The sequence below is a fragment of the Oncorhynchus clarkii genome, chromosome 7 (assembly GCF_045791955.1).
Source record: "Oncorhynchus clarkii lewisi isolate Uvic-CL-2024 chromosome 7, UVic_Ocla_1.0, whole genome shotgun sequence".
Classification (NCBI taxonomy): Eukaryota; Metazoa; Chordata; class Actinopteri; order Salmoniformes; family Salmonidae; genus Oncorhynchus; species Oncorhynchus clarkii.
Window position 1 is genome coordinate 83,362,979 of NC_092153.1, and position 22,026 is coordinate 83,385,004.

General features: G+C 45.4%; 1 protein-coding gene across 2 annotated transcripts in view; it reads right to left on the reverse strand.

The window, feature by feature from the left end:
• LOC139413918 (ATPase plasma membrane Ca2+ transporting 2) overlaps positions 1–22,026 on the reverse strand; it is a 178,848-nt gene that overhangs the window by 14,440 nt on the left and 142,382 nt on the right. For both annotated transcript variants that reach the window (XM_071161779.1, XM_071161778.1), the window contains 4 exons: positions 16,351–16,530; positions 10,728–10,815; positions 9,898–10,004; positions 4,730–4,921 (listed from right to left, as the gene is read on the reverse strand). In XM_071161779.1, the coding sequence (XP_071017880.1) occupies positions 4,730–4,921; positions 9,898–10,004; positions 10,728–10,815; positions 16,351–16,530 (567 nt within the window). The remainder of the gene's footprint in view (positions 1–4,729; positions 4,922–9,897; positions 10,005–10,727; positions 10,816–16,350; positions 16,531–22,026) is intronic.

Here is a 22,026-nt window from a genome sequence, read left to right on the forward strand (position 1 = left end):
CCAACCCTGTTCCTGGAGAGATACCCTCCTGTAGGTTTTAACTCCAACTCTAGTTGTAATTAACCTGATTGATTATTATATGCAGGTGTGCAAGATTAGGGTTGGAGTTAAAACCTACAGGAGGGTAACTAACTACATCTACATCTACTAACTATATATACATTTACTAACTATATATACTAACTACATCTACTAACTATATATACTAACTACATCTATATCTACTAACTATATATACTAACTACATATACTATCTACATCTACAAACTATATATGCTAACTACATCTACTAATTATATATACTAACTACATATACTATCTACATATACGAACTACATCTACTAACTATATATACTAACTACATATACTATCTACATATACTATCTACATATACGAACTACAGGTTAGTGTCTAGACCCTCAGTGGAGTGTCCTACAGGAACACACATGGTAGATGTCAGCCATAGTTACAGGTTAGTGTCTAGACCCTCAGTGGAGTGTCCTACAGGAACACACATGGTAGATGTCAGCCATAGTTACAGGTTAGTGTCTAGACCCTCAGTGGAGTGTCCTACAGCAGGGGTGTCAAAGTCAAATGGACGGAGGGCCAAATAAAAAAATCAGCTACAAGACGAGGGCCGGACTGTTCGAATGTTCATTGAAAAATTTTTAAATGACGCATATAGTCTAGTGAACCTAATTGAACCTACTGAAAACCTAACAAATATATTACAATATGATCAGATAAATAAAGCAATATTTTCTAATGGCTCTGTCAGTAATCTTTAATTTTCAACAGACACAAAAGACAAATTTCCTTTATATAAATATCCCCATAACATGAACATTAAATGAAAGAAACCGGTATTCAAGGCACCATCAGTAGACTATATTTTCTATTTTAGCAAAAGTGGGCTAAATTTACTTCAAAGAAAAAACAATAATAGCAATTTTCTATCATCCACTCAACTGAAATATTTTTAAAATATAATTGGATTGAAATACAAAAAAATAAAGTGCAAAAATCTATTAATCAAAAACAACACTTTGTTTAAGGAGAAGTAACATGCAGTGAAAACAAATATTAAATTTTAACTTTTAAACTTGAACTGAGTAAAAACTCTAAATATGTGATTGCACAGTAATGTTCACTTGTTTGAGGTTGAGGGTGATACTTGGTGGTGTCCCATCTTTTCCACAAGTTCATCAATGTTCGGGGTAAGGCTCTGAGCTGAAGAAATCCTCAGAATTGAGTGGAGGTGTTCAGCAGTAAGTCGACTTCTGTGTGATGTTTTGTTCAGGTTCATCAAAGAAAACAGTTGTTCACACAGGTATGTGCTGCCAAACATAGACAACGTTTGAGCAGCCTGGATGCGCAGCTGGGGCATTGTGCCGGGGAGGAAACGGGCGAACTCCGCAGCACCCACTGCCGCATATTTTGCCCTCAGTGCATCATTGCATTGGAGGTCAATCAACTCCATTTGGAGGTTTGGTGGTGAGCTTTCCACGTCAACAGCAAATGGGTTACCGAGCAGTTCCAACCTGCTTTTTTGTGCTTCAAAGTCAGCAAATCGGCGTCGAAAGTCAGCGGCAAGCATACCTATTTTATCAGCCAACTGTGTGCTCGGGAACGCACTGGTAGAGAGCTTCTCTTTCATGGTCTGGCAGCTGGGAAAGTGGCTCAAATTTTCTTTCCGCATCTGCGTCTCCCACAGAGTCAGTTTGGTTTTAAATGCCTTCACTGTACTGTACATATCAGAGATGACACGATCCCGACCCTGCAGCTGCAAGTTTATTGCATTCAGATGACTCGTAATGTCACACAGAAAAGCCATTTCACACAGAAACATTTCGTCTCGGAGTTGTGTTGTGTCTTTCCCTTTGCTGTCCAAGAACAGACAAATCTCCTCACGAAGCTCGAAACATCTTTGAAGCACCTTTCCCTGGCTTAGCCATCGCACCTCTGTGTGATAAGGCAAATCACCATGCTCCGTTTCTAACTCCGTCAGAAATGCCTTGAACTGGCGGTGATTCAAACCTTTGGCTCTGATAAAGTTAACTGTGCGCGTGATGATGCTCATTACATGCTCCATTTTCAAGGCTTTACCGCACAACGCTTCCTGGTGTATGATACAATGATAAGCTGTCAGCTCACCTGTCGCGTTTTCCTCTTGCATCTTTTCCCGTATCTTCGCCACCAGTCCGCTCCTGTGTCCACACATCGCAGGTGCTCCGTCGGTTGTCAAACCCACGAGTTTTTCCCAAGGCAGCTCCATCTCATTTACACATCTTGACACCTCTTCATACAAATCATGCCCCGTAGTTGTGCCATGCATAGGACGTAAAGCCAAAAACTCCTCTGTCACGCTTAGGTTGGAGTCCACTCCGCGGATGAAAATTGACAACTGGGCAATGTCAGAAATGTCGGTGCTCTCATCCACAGCCAAGGAATATGCAATAAAATCTTTTCCCTTTTTCACAAGCTGCTCTTTTAGATTGATGGACAACTGGTCTACTCTCTCGGCAATGGTGTTTCTGCTCAGACTCACATTTAAAAAGAGTTGCCTTTTTTCTGGGCAAACTTCGTCACAAACTTTAATCATGCAGTTTTTGATGAAATCCCCCTCCGTAAATGGCCGGGCTGATTTAGCGATCTCTTCTGCCAAAATAAAACTGGCCTTGACAGCAGCCTGGCCTTGTGATTTGGCTTTTTTGAACAGAGCCTGTCGAGATTTGAGGCCTCGTTTTAATTCCTCTGCCTTTTGTAGCCTTTGTTCCATGTCCATATTCTTGTTTTTGTCCGCGTGTTTCGTTTCATAATGTCGTCTCAGATTATACTCTTTCAGTACCGCCACACTTTCTCCACACAGAAGACACACAGGTTTTCCAGCTACCTTCGTGAACATATACTCCGACTCCCACCTTGTTTGAAACCCCCGGTTCTCAGTATCCACCTTCCGTTTTGCCATTTTTGATGGGTATCTGAAAGTTAATTTTACTGTGATGCTGACGACTGCTGTGCCAATAAATATTGAAATGAAGCAGCCTACTGCTCGGTGCGTCACCTTTGCATTGTGGGAAATGTAGTATTGGTGCGTGTAAAAGATCTGCGGGCTGCCGGCTTGCTGCGGGCCGGTTCTAATAATAAATCAAGATCATCCCAGGGGCCGTAAAAAACCTTCTTGCGGGCCGGATGTGGCCCGCGGGCCTTGACTCTGACATATGTGTCCTACAGGAACACACATGGTAGATGTCAGCCATAGTTACAGGTTAGTGTCTAGACCCTCAGTGGAGTGTCCTACAGGAACACACATGGTAGATGTCAGCCATAGTTACAGGTTAGTGTCTAGACCCTCAGTGGAGTGTCCTACAGGAACACACATGGTAGATGTCAGCCATAGTTACAGGTTAGTGTCTAGACCCTCAGTGGAGTGTCCTACAGGAACACACATGGTAGATGTCAGCCATAGTTACAGGTTAGTGTCTAGACCCTCAGTGGAGTGTCCTACAGGAACACACATGGTAGATGTCAGCCATAGTTACAGGTTAGTGTCTAGACCCTCAGTGGAGTGTCCTACAGGAACACACATGGTAGATGTCAGCCATAGTTACAGGTTAGTGTCTAGACCCTCAGTGGAGTGTCCTACAGGAACACGCATGGTAGATGTCAGCCATAGTTACAGGTTAGTGTCTAGACCCTCAGTGGAGTGTCCTACAGGAACACACATGGTAGATGTCAGCCATAGTTACAGGTTAGTGTCTAGACCCTCAGTGGAGTGTCCTACAGGAACACACATGGTAGATGTCAGCCATAGTTACAGTCATCCCCACCAATGGACTGGCCTCTGAACAATTGTGTCTCTCCAGGGGAACAAGGCAGAGCTGTCACCTCTCAACCTCACTGCTGATTCTGGCCCTAAATCCCCTAGCCATCGCAATAACCGACGCAGATACATTACAGCAATAGCAAATGAGATAGGTAAGATATCAGTGAGGCTGAAACTCACACCAGGATACATGTTTGACACACCGATTATTCTTTATAGCTTTATTTAACTAGTCAAGTCAGTTAAGAACAAATTCTTATTTACACTGATGGCCTATCGGGGAACAGTGGGTTAACTGCCTTGTTCAGGGGCAGAACGACAGACTTTTACCTTGTCAGCTCGGGGGATTCGATCTTTCAACCTTTCGAGTCCAAAGTCCAATGCTCTAACCACTAGGCTACCTGACGCCACATCCTTACCTGTGTGTGTGTGTTTGTTACCTGTGTGTGTGTGTGTGTGTTTGTTACCTGTGTGATGCAGGCCCCAGTGAAGGCCACTATGACAGCCACCACATTGACAGTCAGCTGTGTGTTTGTTACCTGTGTGATGCAGGCCCCAGTGAAGGCCACTATGACAGCCACCACGTTGACAGTCAGCTGTGTGTGTTTGTTACCTGTGTGATGCAGGCCCCAGTGAAGGCCACTATGACAGCCACCACATTGACAGTCAGCTGTGTATTCGTTACCTGTGTGATGCAGGCCCCAGTGAAGGCCACTATGACAGCCACCACGTTGACAGTCAGCTGTGTGTGTTTGTTACCTGTGTGATGCAGGCCCCAGTGAAGGCCACTATGACAGCCACCAGATTGACAGTCAGCTGTGTGTTCGTTACCTGTGTGATGCAGGCCCCAGTGAAGGCCACTATGACAGCCACCAGATTGACAGTCAGCTGTGTGTTCGTTACCTGTGTGATGCAGGCCCCAGTGAAGGCCACTATGACAGCCACCACGTTGACAGTCAGCTGGAACTGGAGGAACTTGGAGATGCTGTCGTATACGTTCCTCCCCCACATCACAGCCTTCACTATGCTACTGAAGTTATCGTCCGTTAATATGATGTCAGACGCCTCCTTGGCCACGTCTGTACCGGCTATACCCTGCAGAGAGAGAGGTATGGTTTAATACCGGCTGAACCCTGCAGAGAGAAGAGGTATGGTTTAATACCAGCTGAACCCTGCAGAGAGAAGAGGTATGGTTTAATACCGGCTGAACCCTGGAGAGAAAAGAGGTATGGCTTAATACCAGCTGAACCCTGCAGAGAAAAGAGGTATGGTTTAACACATAGCCTGGTTCCTCTCTAGGTTTCTTCCTAGGTTTTGGCCTTTCTAGGGAGTTTTTCCTAGCCACCGTGCTTCTACACCTGCATTGCTTGCTGTTTGGGGTTTTAGGCTGGGTTTCTGTACAGCACTTTGAGATATCAGCTGATGTACGAAGGGCTATATAAATACATTTGATTTGATTAATACCGGCTGAACCCTGGAGAGAAAAGAGGTATGGTTTAATACCGGCTGAACCCTGGAGAGAAAAGAGGTATGGTTAATACTGGCTGAACCCTGCAGAGAATAGACGTATGGTTTAATAGATGTGCTTCTGGTTTTAATTTTTTTTATATATTTGTATTTTTGACGTGTAGTAGAATCTATTTATTTTGTGCTTCCATGTAGAAAAGGAACACTTTGTAGATGCAAAGCAATCATTTCTTCAAAAAAACAACATTGAAGTGTTATTACCTCATCCCATTTCTCATGTTAAATCTCTCACCTCGTATCATTTGAACTTTTTACTGCAGTGGGCTAAATCAGGGTCACACAGAGTGTTTCTTGGTAGTCTTAAACAAATCTACTTTGAAACAAAAAGTCTAAACCTCACACACATGGTTATGGGCTTTTAAAAAAAAAAGAAGAACCTGTACCATATCAACTGAGAGACAACCCTGGCGTTGCAGATTGCGTGTATGTACCACCACATCTCACCACTAAGAGGCGCTCTCGTTCCACTGTAGCTACAGCAGTGCTGGTGTGTGTTCTGTGCGTAGTAGTGAGGTTGCTGCTTGGGTAATACCAGGAGATTTCAAGGTTTCTAACGATGGATCCACTCCACAGTCGTAGTAGTTGTAGCTAGCTGTAATGCTACAGCAGTCATAGTATTTGTAGCTCGTTTTAATGCTACAACTGTTATAGTAGTTGTAGCTAGCTGTAAATCTACAGCTGTCATAGTATTTGTAGCTAATTGTAATGCTACAGCTGTCATAGTATTTGTAGCTAGCTGTAATGCTACAGCTGTTATAGTAGTTGTAGCTAGCTGTAAATCTACAGCTGTTATAGTATTTGTAGCTAGTTGTAATGCTACAGCTGTTATAGTAGTTGTAGCTAGCTGTAATAGTAGTTATAGTATTTGTAGCTAGCTGTAATGCTACAGCAGTCATAGTAGTTAGCTATAATGCTACAGCTGTTATAGTAGTTGTAGCTAGCTATAATGCTGTTATTTTTCAAAATTATTTTACCTTTATTTAACCAGGCAAGTCAGTTAAGAACAAATTCTTATTTTCAATGACGGCCTAGGAACAGTGGGTTAACTGCCTGTTCAGTTAACAACAAATAGGTGACCTTGTCAGCTCGGGGGTTTGAACTTGCAACCTTCCGGTTACTAGTCCAACGCTCTAACCACTAGGTTACCCTGCCGCCCCAAGTAGCATTATAGTATTTGTAGCTAGCTGTAAAGCTACAGCAGTCATATAAGTTGTAGCTAGCTGTAATGCTACAGCTGTTATAGTAGTTGTAGCTAGCTGTAATGCTACAGCTGTCATAGTAGGTGGGTTATTGAGAACACATTGATTGCATCCAAAATGGCACCTTACTGCCTGCAAAGTGTACTAATTAAAGTTTGACCAGAGCCCTATGGACCTCCCTGGTCTAAAGTAGTGCACTATATAGGGGATAGGGCCCTGGTCTAAAGTAGTGCACTATATAGGGAATAGGGCCCTGGTCTAAAGTAGTGCACTATATAGGGAATAGGGCTCTGGTCTAAAGTAGTGCACTATATAGGGAATAGGGCTCTGGTCCAAAGTAGTGCACTATATAGGGAATAGGGTGCAATTTGGAACGCAGTTTCTCTTTTACAATAACAACCTGGCCTATCGTATGCTAACAGCTGACCTACAGTATGAAGTCAAAATACATCGGGCTTTGGGGAACAATATGTGCACTTTGTAGGCAATAAGAGGCCATTTTGGATTACAGCTAGCTACAACTACTAAGACAGCTGTAGCATTACAGCTATCTACAACTACTATAACAGTTGTAGCATTATAGCTAGCTACAACTACTATGACAGCTGTAGCATTACAGCTATCTACAACTACTATAACAGTTGTAGCATTATAGCTAGCTACAACTACTATAACAGCTGTAGCATTACAGCTATTTACAACTACTATAACAGTTGTAGCATTATAGCTAGCTACAACTACTATAACAGCTGTAGCATTTAGCTAGCTGTCCATTCCGATGGGCACGGGTGTAATATATTAAAGTGAGATTATTCAAATTGGCATTTGGAGTACAGGCGCTATTAGCGAGCCTCTAACATGGTTTGGTGAGGTGTGGTGTGTTAACAACCCTCCAGGCAAGCTTCAATGCCATACAACTCTCCTTCCGTGGCCTCCAATTGCTCTTAAATACAAGTAAAACTAAATGCATGCTCTTCAACCGATCGCTACCTGCACCTACCCGCCTGTCCAACATCACTACTCTGGACGGCTCTGACTTAGAATACGTGGACAACTACAAATACTTAGGTGTCTGGTTAGACTGTAAACTCTCCTTCCAGACCCATATCAAACATCTCCAGTCCAAAGTTAAATCTAGAATTGGCTTCCTATTTCGCAACAAAGCATCCTTCACTCATGCTGCCAAACATACCCTTGTAAAACTGACCATCCTACCAATTCTCGACTTTGGCGATGTCATTTACAAAATAGCCTCCAATACCCTACTCAACAAATTGGATGCAGTCTATCACAGTGCAATCCGTTTTGTCACCAAAGCCCCATATACTACCCACCATTGCGACCTGTACGCTCTCGTTGGCTGGCCCTCGCTTCATACTCGTCGCCAAACCCACTGGCTCCATGTCATCTACAAGACCCTGCTAGGTAAAGTCCCCCCTTATCTCAGCTCGCTGGTCACCATAGCATCTCCCACTTGTAGCACACGCTCCAGCAGGTATATCTCTCTAGTCACCCCCAAAACCAATTCTTTCTTTGGCCGCCTCTCTTTCCAGTTCTCTGCTGCCAATGACTGGAACGAACTACAAAAATCTCTGAAACTGGAAACACTTATCTCCCTCACTAGCTTTAAGCACCAACTGTCAGAGCAGCTCACAGATTACTGCACCTGTACATAGCCCACCTATAATTTAGCCCAAACAACTACCTCTTTCCCAACTGTATTTAATTTATTTATTTATTTTGCTCCTTTGCACCCCATTATTTTTATTTCTACTTTGCACATTCTTCCATTGCAAATCTACCATTCCAGTGTTTTACTTGCTATATTGTATTTACCTTGCCACCATGGCCTTTTTTGCCTTTACCTCACCTTCTCACCTCATTTGCTCACATCGTATATAGACTTGTTTATACTGTATTATTGACTGTATGTTTGTTTTACTCCATGTGTAACTCTGTGTTGTTGTATCTGTCGAACTGCTTTGCTTTATCTTGGCCAGGTCGCAATTGTAAATGAGAACTTGTTCTCAACTTGCCTACCTGGTTAAATAAAGGTAAAATAAATAAATAAATAAATAAATAAAATAAAAGGTATGGTGAGGTGTGGTGAGGTATGGTATGGTGTGGTTTGGTGAGGTGTGGTGTGGTGTGTAGAGGTGTGGTGTGGTGTGTAGAGGTGTGGTGTGGTATGGTGTATGGTGTGGTGTGGTGTGTTGAGGTGTGGTGTGGTATGGTGTATGGTGTGGTGTGGTGTGTTGAGGTGTGGTGTGGTATGGTGTGGTGTGGTGAGGTATGGTGAGGTATGGTGTATGGTGTGGTGTGGTGTGTTGAGGTGTGGTGTGGTATGGTGTGGTGTGGTGTGGTGTGGTGTGTTGAGGTGTGGTGTGGTATGGTGTGGTGTGGTGAGGTATGGTGAGGTATGGTGTATGGTGTGGTGTGGTGTGTTGAGGTGTGGTGTGGTATGGTGTGGTGTGGTGAGGTATGGTGAGGTATGGTGTATGGTGTGGTGTGGTGTGTTGAGGTGTGGTGTGGTATGGTGTGGTGTGGTGAGGTATGGTGTGGTTTGGTGAGGTGTGGTGTGGTGTGTAGAGGTGTGGTAGGTGAGGTCCACTATGGTGAGGTGTGGTGTGGTATGGTGAGGTGTGGTGTGGTATGTGAGGTGTGGTGTGGTGATGTGTGTAGAGGTGTGGTGAGGTAGATGATGTGTGGTGTGGTGTGGTAGGTGATGTGTGTAGAAGTGTGGTAGGTGATGTGCGATATGGTGAGGTGTGGTGTGGTAGGTGATGTGTGGTATGGTGAGGTGTGGTGTGGTGTGGTGAAGGGTTGTGAAGGGTTGTCAGGTGTGGTGAGGTGTGGTAGGTGATGTGTGGTGTGGTATGTGAGGTGATGTGTGGTGTGGTGAGGTCCACTATGGTGAGGTGTGGTGTGGTATGGTGAGGTGTGGTGTGGTATGTGAGGTGTGGTGTGGTGATGTGTGTAGAGGTGTGGTGAGGTAGATGATGTGTGGTGTGGTGTGGTAGGTGATGTGTGTAGAAGTGTGGTAGGTGATGTGCGATATGGTGAGGTGTGGTGTGGTAGGTGATGTGTGGTATGGTGAGGTGTGGTGTGGTGTGGTGAAGGGTTGTGAAGGGTTGTCAGGTGTGGTGAGGTGTGGTAGGTGATGTGTGGTGTGGTATGTGAGGTGATGTGTGGTGTGGTGTGGTACGCTATATTAATATATTGTAGATACGGTATGCCTCCAGCCCCAGGTCCTATAGTAATATATTGTAGATACGGTATGCCTCCAGCCACAGGTCCTATAGTAATATATTGTAGATACGGTATGCCTCCAGCCCCAGGTCCTACCATGGCAAATCCCACGTCAGCCTTCTTCAGGGCTGGTCCATCGTTAGTCCCGTCTCCTGTCACCGCAACCACCTGTCTCTGGTCTGTCAAGCAGCTGTCTATGATGCCTAGAGGACACAACCCAACACACAGGAGTTCAGTAAGGGCAACCACACTCAGAAGAACAGGAGAAGAGCAGGGAAGGGCAGAGAAGAGAAAAGAAGGGAAGAGAAGAGAAGAGGAGGGAAGAGAAGAGCAGAGAAGAGCAGGGAAGAGAAGAGAAGAGAAGAACAGAGAAGAGAAGAGAAGAGAAGGGCAGAGAAGAGAACAGAGAAGGGAAGAGAAGAGAAGAGAAGGGCAGAGAAGAGAAGAGAAGGGCAGAGAAGAGAAGAGAAGAGAAGAACAGAGAAGATAAATTAGAGAAGAGCAGAGAAGGACAGAGAAGAGAAGAGCAGAGAAGAGCAGAGAAGAGAAGAGAAGAGAAGAGAAGAGAAGAGAAAAGAAGGGAAGAGAAGAGAAGGGCAGAGAAGAGAAGAGAAGAGAAAAACAGAGAAGAGAAATTAGAGAAGAGCAGAGGACAGAGAAGAGAAGAGAAGAGAAGAGCAGGGAACGACAGAGAAGAAAAGAGAAGAGAAAATTAGAGAAGAGCAGAGAAGAGAAGGAGAGAGAAGGGAAGAGAAGAGAAAGACAGAGAAGAGAAGAGCAGAATACAATAGACTAGAATAGAATGTGTATCTTTCCCCCAAGGGAACTTCATGTTGACATGGTTCATACAGTTGACATACACAGCAGGACAATAGTGTGGTACAGGACACGGCTAGTAGACAAACCTAGAGACCCTCCTCGCTCACCTTTAACCAGTGTGTGTTTATCAGTAGGGGAGGATCTAGCCAGGACTCGCAGTTTAGGCCACACCTTGTCCATGCGCTCCTGCTCAACCTGTAGCAAAGAGTAAAAAAGGGTACTTTGTGTTTGTGTTTTCTGTGTTTTATATCTCTGTTTTTATGCGTTTTCATATTGTATTGAACGTGTGTATATGTTTGTAATGAAAGGGTTCATCTGTAAAAAACAAATAAAAATTATCTTGGTCTTAGCATGACTAGCCCACCTATAATTTAGCCCAAACAACTACCTGTTTCCCTACTGTATTTATTTATTTTGCTCCTTTGCACCCCATTATTTTTATTTCTACTTTGCACATTCTTCCACTGCAAATCTACCATTCTAGTGTTTTACTTGCTACATTGTATTTACTCAGCCACCATGGCCTTTTTTTTGCCTTTACCTCCCTTATCTCACCTCATTTGCTCACATCGTATATAGACTTGTTTATACTGTATTATTGACTGTATGTTTGTTTTACTCCATGTGTAACTCTGTGTTGTTGTTTGTGTCGAACTGCTTTGCTTTATCTTGGCCAGGTCGCAATTGTACATGAGAACTTGTTCTTAACTTGCCTACCTGGTTAAATAAAGGTGAAATATATATATATATTTTTTTAAATGACTCAAAATAAAGGTTCAATCAATAACAACATTTCAGAGTCCTGAAGGTCTTTTATCCTGACGGGACATACAGTAGACTCCTGACAGATCAACCAGCGGAGAATGTATGTAGTATCGCAGGGGGTTTAAACCTCTCCTCTGGGACCCCTTACAGCAGGGACTCCTTACTGCAGGGGGTTTAAACCTCTCCTCAGGGACTCCTTACAGCAGGGGGTTTAAACCTCTCCTCTGGGACCCTTACAGCAGGGACTCCTTACTGCAGGGGGTTTAAACCTCTCCTCAGGGACTCCTTACAGCAGGGGGTTTAAACCTCTCCTCAGGGACTCCCTACAGCAGGGACTCTTTACAGCAGGGGGTTTAAACCTCTCCTCTGGGACCCCTTACAGCAGGGACTCCTTACAGCAGGGGGTTTAAACCTCTCCTCAGGGACTCCTTACAGCAGGGGGTTTAAACCTCTCCTCAGGGACTCCTTACAGCAGGGGGTTTAAACCTCTCCTCAGGGACTCCTTACAGCAGGGGGTTTAAACCTCTCCTCTGGGACCCTTACAGCAGGGACTCCTTACTGCAGGGGGTTTAAACCTCTCCTCAGGGACTCCTTACAGCAGGGGGTTTAAACCTCTCCTCAGGGACTCCCTACAGCAGGGACTCTTTACAGCAGGGGGTTTAAACCTCTCCTCTGGGACCCCTTACAGCAGGGACTCCTTACAGCAGGGGGTTTAAACCTCTCCTCTGGGACCCCTTACAGCAGGGACTCCTTACAGCAGGGGGTTTAAACCTCTCCTCAGGGACTCCTTACAGCAGGGGGTTTAAACCTCTCCTCAGGGACTCCCTACAGCAGGGACTCCTTACAGCAGGGGGTTTAAACCTCTCCTCTGGGACCCCTTACAGCAGGGACTCCTTACAGCAGGGGGTTTAAACCTCTCCTCAGGGACTCCTTACAGCAGGGGGTTTAAACCTCTCCTCAGGGACTCCTTACAGCAGGGGGTTTAAACCTCTCCTCAGGGACTCCTTACAGCAGGGGGTTTAAACCTCTCCTCAGGGACTCCCTACAGCAGGGGGTTTAAACCTCTCCTCAGGGACTCCCTACAGCAGGGGGTTTAAACCTCTCCTCAGGGACTCCTTACAGCAGGGGGTTTAAACCTCTCCTCAGGGACTCCTTACAGCAGGGGGTTTAAACTTCTCCTCAGGGACTCCATACAGCAGGGGGTTTAAACCTCTCCTCAGGGACTCCTTACAGCAGGGACTCCTTACAGCAGGGGGTTTAAACCTCTCCTCTGGGACCCCTTACAGCAGGGACTCCTTACTGCAGGGGGTTTAAACCTCTCCTCAGGGACTCCTTACAGCAGGGGGTTTAAACCTCTCCTCTGGGACCCTTACAGCAGGGACTCCTTACTGCAGGGGGTTTAAACCTCTCCTCAGGGACTCCTTACAGCAGGGGGTTTAAACCTCTCCTCAGGGACTCCCTACAGCAGGGACTCTTTACAGCAGGGGGTTTAAACCTCTCCTCTGGGACCCCTTACAGCAGGGACTCCTTACAGCAGGGGGTTTAAACCTCTCCTCAGGGACTCCTTACAGCAGGGGGTTTAAACCTCTCCTCAGGGACTCCTTACAGCAGGGGGTTTAAACCTCTCCTCAGGGACTCCTTACAGCAGGGGGTTTAAACCTCTCCTCTGGGACCCTTACAGCAGGGACTCCTTACTGCAGGGGGTTTAAACCTCTCCTCAGGGACTCCTTACAGCAGGGGGTTTAAACCTCTCCTCAGGGACTCCCTACAGCAGGGACTCTTTACAGCAGGGGGTTTAAACCTCTCCTCTGGGACCCCTTACAGCAGGGACTCCTTACAGCAGGGGGTTTAAACCTCTCCTCTGGGACCCCTTACAGCAGGGACTCCTTACAGCAGGGGGTTTAAACCTCTCCTCAGGGACTCCTTACAGCAGGGGGTTTAAACCTCTCCTCAGGGACTCCCTACAGCAGGGACTCCTTACAGCAGGGGGTTTAAACCTCTCCTCTGGGACCCCTTACAGCAGGGACTCCTTACAGCAGGGGGTTTAAACCTCTCCTCAGGGACTCCTTACAGCAGGGGGTTTAAACCTCTCCTCAGGGACTCCTTACAGCAGGGGGTTTAAACCTCTCCTCAGGGACTCCTTACAGCAGGGGGTTTAAACCTCTCCTCAGGGACTCCCTACAGCAGGGGGTTTAAACCTCTCCTCAGGGACTCCCTACAGCAGGGGGTTTAAACCTCTCCTCAGGGACTCCTTACAGCAGGGGGTTTAAACCTCTCCTCAGGGACTCCTTACAGCAGGGGGTTTAAACTTCTCCTCAGGGACTCCATACAGCAGGGGGTTTAAACCTCTCCTCAGGGACTCCTTACAGCAGGGACTCCTTACAGCAGGGGGTTTAAACCTCTCCTCTGGGACCCCTTACAGCAGGGACTCCTTACAGCAGGGGGTTTAAACCTCTCCTCTGGGACCCCTTACAGCAGGGGGTTTAAACCTCTCCTCAGGGCCCCCTTACAGCAGGGGGTTTAAACCTCTCCTCAGGGACTCATTACAGCAGGGGGTTTAAACCTCTCCTCAGAGACTCCTTACAGCAGGGGGTTTAAACCTCTCCTCAGGGACTCCTTACAGCAGGGGGTTTAAACCTCTCCTCAGGGACTCCGTACAGCAGGGGGTTTAAACCTCTCCTCAGGGACTCCTTACAGCAGGGACCCCTTACAGCAGGGGGTTTAAACCTCTCCTCAGGGACTCCCTACAGCAGGGGGTTTAAACCTCTCCTCTGGGACCCCTTACAGCAGGGGGTTTAAACCTCTCCTCTGGGACCCCTTACAGCAGGGACTCCTTACAGCAGGGGGTTTAAACCTCTCCTCAGGGCCCCCTTACAGCAGGGGGTTTAAACCTCTCCTCAGGGACTCCTTACAGCAGGGGGTTTAAACCTCTCCTCAGAGACTCCTTACAGCAGGGGGTTTAAACCTCTCCTCAGGGACTCCTTACAGCAGGGGGTTTAAACCTCTCCTCAGGGACTCCTTACAGCAGGGACCCCTTACAGCAGGGGGTTTAAACCTCTCCTCAGGGACTCCCTACAGCAGGGGGTTTAAACCTCTCCTCTGGGACCCCTTACAGCAGGGGGTTTAAACCTCTCCTCTGGGACCCCTTACAGCAGAGACTCCTTACAGCAGGGGGTTTAAACCTCTCCTCAGGGACTCCCTACAGCAGGGGGTTTAAACCTCTACTCAGGGACCTCTTACAGCAGGGGGTTTAAACCTCTCCTCAGGGACTCCTTACAGCAGGGGGTTTAAACCTCTCCTCAGGGACTCCCTACAGCAGGGGGTTTAAACCTCTCCTCAGGGACTCCTTACAGCAGGGGGTTTAAACCTCTCCCCAGGGACTCCTTACAGCAGGGGGTTTAAACCTCTCCTCAGGGACTCCCTACAGCAGGGGGTTTAAACCTCTACTCAGGGACCTCTTACAGCAGGGGGTTTAAACCTCTCCTCAGGGACTCCCTACAGCAGGGGGTTTAAACCTCTCCTCAGGGACTCCTTACAGCAGGGGGTTTAAACCTCTCCTCAGGGACTCCCTACAGCAGGGGGTTTAAACCTCTCCTCAGGGACTCCTTACAGCAGGGGGTTTAAACCTCTCCTCAGGGACTCCTTACAGCAGGGACTCCTTACAGCAAGGGACCTCTTACAGCAGAGGGTTTAAACCTCTCCTCAGGGACTCCTCACAGCAGGGGGTTTAAACCTCTCCACAGGGACCCCTTACAGCAGGGACTCCCTACAGCAGGGGGTTTAAACCTCTCCTCAGGGACTCCTTACAGCAGGGGGTTTAAACCTCTCCTCAGGGACTCCCTACAGAAGGGGGTTTAAACCTCTCCTCAGGGACTCCTTACAGCAGGGGGTTTAAACCTCTCCTCAGGGACTCCCTATAGCAGGGGGTTTAAACCTCTCCTCAGGGACTCCCTACAGCAGGGGGTTTAAACCTCTCCTCAGGGACCCCCTAGAGCAGGGGGTTTAAACCTCTCCTCAGGGACTCCTTACAGCAGGGGGTTTAAACCTCTCCTCAGGGACTCCCTACAGCAGGGGATTTAAACCTCTCCTCAGGGACTCCCTACAGCAGGGGGTTTAAACCTCTCCTCAGGGACTCCCTATAGCAGGGGGTTTAAACCTCTCCTCAGGGACTCCCTACAGCAGGGGGTTTAAACTCTCCTCAGTGACTCCTTACAGCAGGGGGTTTAAACCTCTCCTCTGGGACCCCTTACAGCAGGGGGTTTAAACCTCTCCTCAGGGACTCCTTACAGCAGGGGGTTTAAACCTCTCCTCAGGGACTCCCTACAGCAGGGGGTTTAAACCTCTCCTCAGGGATTCCCTACAGCAGGGGGTTTAAACCTCTCCTCAGGGACTCCTTACAGCAGGGACTCCCTACAGCAGGTGGTTTAAACCTCTCCTCAGGGACCAACAGATGTTTCGTTAAAGAAGGTGTTCTAGTTTTGGAATATACCAACAGCTGGGGGTCCCCGAGAAGAGGTTAGAAAACCTCTGTACTAGTCTACTGTCTACCCTGAACTACCATTACCACAGGCCAACCCAACCCTCTTCCTCCTAGATATCTGTCTGGGATTGAACTCCTGTACTAGTCTACTGTATACCCTGAACTACCATTACCACTGACCAACCCAACCCACTTCCTCCCAGATATCTGTCTGGGAGAAACCCCTGTACCAGTCTACTGTCTACCATTACCACTGGCCAACCCAACCCTCTTCCTCCTAGATAGCTGTCTGGGAGTGAACCCCTGTACAAGTCTACTGTCTACCCTGAACTACCATTACCACTGGCCAACCCAACCCTCTTCCTCCTAGATATCTGTCTGGGAGATAACCCCTGTACAAGTCTACTGTCTACCATTACCACTGACCAACCCAACCCTCTTCCTCCTAGATAGCTGTCTGGGAGATAACTCCTGTACTAGCTTACCTCTCCCTTCTCGTTGCGGATCCTCCTGTTGAACTCCTTGCCGTCGATACACAGGAAGTCTTCTCCAGGGTGGATGATGCCACACTTGATGGCGATGGCCCTGGCCGTGTTGATGTTGTCACCTGTCACCATGCGCACCGTGATGCCCGCACGCTGGCACCGCACAATAGCAGATGGCACCTGGCGGGGCACACACACACAAAAAGGTAAGCACAAACACACACACACACACACACACACACACACACACACACACACACACACACACACACACACACACACACACACACACACACACACACACACAGGTAAGCACAAACACACACACAGGTAAGCACATTATCACAGAGTCCCTATATACATTATCACACTGTAGAACAGAGTCCCTATATACATTATCACAGACAATATCCTTCATACTGTAGAACAGAGTCCCTATATTCATTATCACAGACAATACCCTTGTTACTGTAGAACAGTGAGTCCCTATATACATTATCACAGACAATACCCTTCATACTGTAGAACAGTGAGTTCCTATATACATTATCACAGACAATACCCTTCATACTGTAGAACAGAGTCCCTATATACATTATCACAGACAATATCCTTCATACTGTAGAACAGTGAGTCCCTATATACATTATCACAGACAATACCCTTCATACTGTAGAACAGTGAGTCCCTATATACATTATCACAGACAATACCCTTCATACTGTAGAACAGTGAGTCCCTATATACATTATCACAGACAATACCCTTGGTATTGTAGAACAGTGAGTCCCTATATACATTATCACAGACAATACCCTTGGTATTGTAGAACAGTGAGTCCATATATACATTATCACAGACAATACCCTTGGTATTGTAGAACAGAGTCCCTATATACATTATCACAGACAATACCCTTGGTACTGTAGAACAGTGAGTCCCTATATACATTATCACAGACAATACCCTTCATACTGTAGAACAGTGAGTCCCTATATACATTATCACAGACAATACCCTTGGTACTGTAGAACAGTGAGTCCCTATATACATTATCACAGACAATACCCTTGGTACTGTAGAACAGTGAGTCCCTATATACATTATCACAGACAATACCCTTCATACTGTAGAACAGTGAGTCCCTATATACATTATCACAGACAATACCCTTGGTATTGTAGAACAGAGTCCCTATATACATTATCATAGACAATACCCTTGGTATTGTAGAACAGAGTCCCTATATACATTATCACAGACAATACCCATGGTACTGTATAACAGTGAGTCCCTATATACATTATCACAGACAATACCCTTGGTATTGTAGAACAGTGAGTCCCTATATACATTATCACAGACAATACCCTTGGTACTGTAGAACAGTGAGTCTCTATATATTTCACACAGACTATATGTCATTTAGAATGACCTTGACTAATATTGTAGTACAGTGAGGGCATACAGGGAACACGCACACACACACACACACACACACACACACACACACACACACACACACACACACACACACACACACACACACACACACACATACACACACACAATGTTTACATACCCTACATAATGTTTAATATTTACATACCCTACATTATTCATCTCATATGTATATGTATATACTGTACTCTATCATCTACTGCATCTTTATGTAATACATGTATCACTAGCCACGTTAAACTATGCCACTTTGTTTACATACCCTACATTACTCATCTCATATGTACAGTGCCTTGCGAAAGTATTCGGCCCCCTTGAACTTTGCGACCTTTTGCCACATTTCAGGCTTCAAACATAAAGATATAAAACTGTCTATTTTTGTGAAGAATCAACAACAAGTGGGACACAATCATGAAGTGGAACGACATTTATTGGATATTTCAAACTTTTTTAACAAATCAAAAACTGAAAAATTGGGCGTGCAAAATTATTCAGCCCCTTTACTTTCAGTGCAGCAAACTCTCTCCAGAAGTTCAGTGAGGATCTCTGAATGATCCAATGTTGACCTAAATGACTAATGATGACAAATACAATCCACCTGTGTGTAATCAAGTCTCCGTATAAATGCACCTGCACTGTGATAGTCTCAGAGGTCCGTCAAAAGCGCAGAGAGCATCATGAAGAACAAGGAACACACCAGGCAGGTCCGAGATACTGTTGTGAAGAAGTTTAAAGCCGGATTTGGATACAAAAAGATTTCCCAAGCTTTAAACATCCCAAGGAGCACTGTGCAAGCGATAATATTGAAATGGAAGGAGTATCAGACCACTGCAAATCTACCAAGACCTGGCCGTCCCTCTAAACTTTCAGCTCATACAAGGAGAAGACTGATCAGAGATGCAGCCAAGAGGCCCATGATCACTCTGGATGAACTGCAGAGATCTACAGCTGAGGTGGGAGACTCTGTCCATAGGACAACAATCAGTCGTATATTGCACAAATCTGGCCTTTATGGAAGAGTGGCAAGAAGAAATGCCATTTCTTAAAGATATCCATAAAAAGTGTTGTTTAAAGTTTGCCACAAGCCACCTGGGAGACACACCAAACATGTGGAAGAAGGTGCTCTGGTCAGATGAAACCAAAATGGAACTTTTTGGCAACAATGCAAAACGTTATGTTTGGCGTAAAAGCAACACAGCTCATCACCCTGAACACACCATCCCCACTGTCAAACATGGTGGTGGCAGCATCATGGTTTGGGCCTGCTTTTCTTCAGCAGGGACAGGGAAGATGGTTAAAATTGATGGGAAGATGGATGGAGCCAAATACAGGACCATTCTGGAAGAAAACCTGATGGAGCCTGCAAAAGACCTGAGACTGGGACGGAGATTTGTCTTCCAACAAGACAATGATCCAAAACATAAAGCAAAATCTACAATGGAATGGTTCAAAAATAAACATATCCAGGTGTTAGAATGGCCAAGTCAAAGTCCAGACCTGAATCCAATCGAGAATCTGTGGAAAGAACTGAAAACTGCTGTTCACAAATGCTCTCCATCCAACCTCACTGAGCTCGAGCTATTTTGCAAGGAGGAATGGGAAAAAAATTCAGTCTCTCGATGTGCAAAACTGATAGAGACATACCCCAAGCGACTTACAGCTGTAATCGCAGCAAAAGGTGGCGCTACAAAGTATTAACTTAAGGGGGCTGAATAATTTTGCACGCCCAATTTTTCAGTTTTTGATTTGTTAAAAAAGTTTGAAATATCCCAAAAATTTCGTTCCACTTCATGATTGTGTCCCACTTGTTGTTGATTCTTCACAAAAAAGTTTTATATCTTTATGTTTGAAGCCTGAAATGTGGCAAAAGGTCGCAAAGTTCAAGGGGGCCGAATACTTTCGCAAGGCACTGTATATACTGTACTCGATACCATCTACTGCATCTTGCCTATGCCGTTCTGTACCATCACTCATTCATATCTTTATGTACATATTCTTTATCCCTTTACACTTGTGTGTATAAGGTAGTAGTTTTGGAATTGTTAGGTTAGATTACTCGTTGGTTATTACTGCATTGTCGGAACTAGAAGCACAAGCTTTTCAGTGGCAGGGACTGGGAGACTAGTCAGGATCGAGGCAAAGATGAACGGAGCAAAGTACAGAGAGATCCTTGATGAAACCCTCCTCCAGAGCACTCAGGATCTCAGACTGGGGCGAAGGTTCCCTTTCCAACAGGACAACAGGTGTGGCTTCGGGACAAGCCTCTGAATGTCCTTGAGTGACCCAGCCAGAGCCCGGACTTGAACCCGATCGAGCATCTCTGGAGAGACCTGAAAATAGCTGTGCAGTGACGCTCCCCATCCAACCTGACAGAGCTTGAGAGGATCCGCAGAGAAGAATGAGAGAAACTCCCCAAATACAGGTGTGCCAAGCTTGTAGCATCATACCCAAGAAGACTTGAGGCTGTAATCTCTGTCCAAGGTGCTTCAACAAAGTACTGAGTAAAGGGTCTGAATACTTATGTAAATGTGATACTGTTTTTTTAATTTTGCAAAAATGCAAAAATGTCTAAAAACCAGTTTTTTCTTTGTCGTTATGGGGTACTGTGTGTAGATTGATGAGGGATTTTAAAAAAAAGAGGCTGTAACGTAACAAAATGTGGAAGAAGTCAAAGGGTCTGAATACTTTCCGAGGGCACTGTATCTGAATGTGTTTCATCACTTTGCTAACTCATCACACATCAAGAAAAAAACTAAAACAGCCTGTGATGCTTTATTTTATTACAGAGGCACTCTAATGTAGGGAATAGGGTGCCATTGGAATAGGGTGCCATTGGGGTAGGGTGCCATTGGAATAGGGTGCCATTGAGGACACAGCCCTCTTTCATTTAGAGCATCAGAGGCAGCTAGAGTTGTGTGAGGAGGAGGAGGAGGAGGTAAATACACATGGTTTAGTAGAGTGATGTGTTGGCTTAGCCTGTACAACATGATTATTCCTCCTACAGTAACCACCTCTCTCTCTCTCTCTCTCTCTCTCTCTCTCTCTCACACACACACACACACACACACACACACACACACACACACACACACACTCACAGGTAATCTCATTATTCAGTCTGATATACAGAGATGGGCTAAGTCCCAAAGGGCACCTAATTCCCCTATGTAGTGCACTACTTTTGACCAGAACCCATAGGGGTAGTGTACACTATGTAGGGAATAGGGTGTGGTTTTTTGGGGGGGGGGGCGACTATTGGAAAGTCGCCTGCCCGTCTTCTGACTGAATAGTAATGAGATTAGCTTTGAGCGGTGTTATGAGTGTGTGTGTGGGGTGGCGCTGAGAGGAGCCAGGTTGGGATGTGTTACTGACACCAACACCTCTGCTATAAAATGTTTTAAAAACAGTCGATCATCACGTATCTGTGTTTTGACTTGTAATCAATGTAAAAAAAAATCATATTCCAAGCGTTGTTTGTGTGAAGTAGTTGCATTTTTCTCAGTCTAAAAGCAGATCCTCTGTTGACATAACGTGTTCAACATCTATGTAAAGTTTTCTCTGTTGGTATCATGTTTTTTTGTATGTTCTTCCTGCTACTATAACATAGTAAAACGGTTCATCAACATGGATGTATTTTTGTGGTATATTCCTGCTGTTATTGTTTGTATGATCTTGTTGGATTGTCGATTCCCTTGATATTCCAGGTGAATAATTAATGTCAGATAGTGCTTCCATGCCAGTCATCATGTACTGGAAGCCAAAGCACACAGAGCTGCGTTTATACAACAGAGTAGGTCACGTCCCTGTCCATAATAGAAATACAATTTCTAGAACATGAACCAAAATGTACAGAACTACTGTGTAAAAAAACAAACATGAGAATTCCATATTAAAATTTAATAGGATCTCTGTGTAAAAAAACAAACATGAGAATTCCATATTGAAACTTAATAGGATCTCTGTGTAAATAACATGATCACAGATATATGGGACATGTTTCACTCGTGTTTCCAGTTATGAACATGAACCCAAACATAAAAAGGTGTATAGTACCGGAGATATGAAGGGAAACCTACAGTCCTGAAGCTATTAACAAAGACACAATGCAAAAACCCCTGATGAAGGCAAATCCCGAAATGTAATTTGTCATCTTTATGCTGTTGAAATAAATCAAGTCATAATTTACCTGAACCAGTGGAGGCTCCTCAGGGGAGG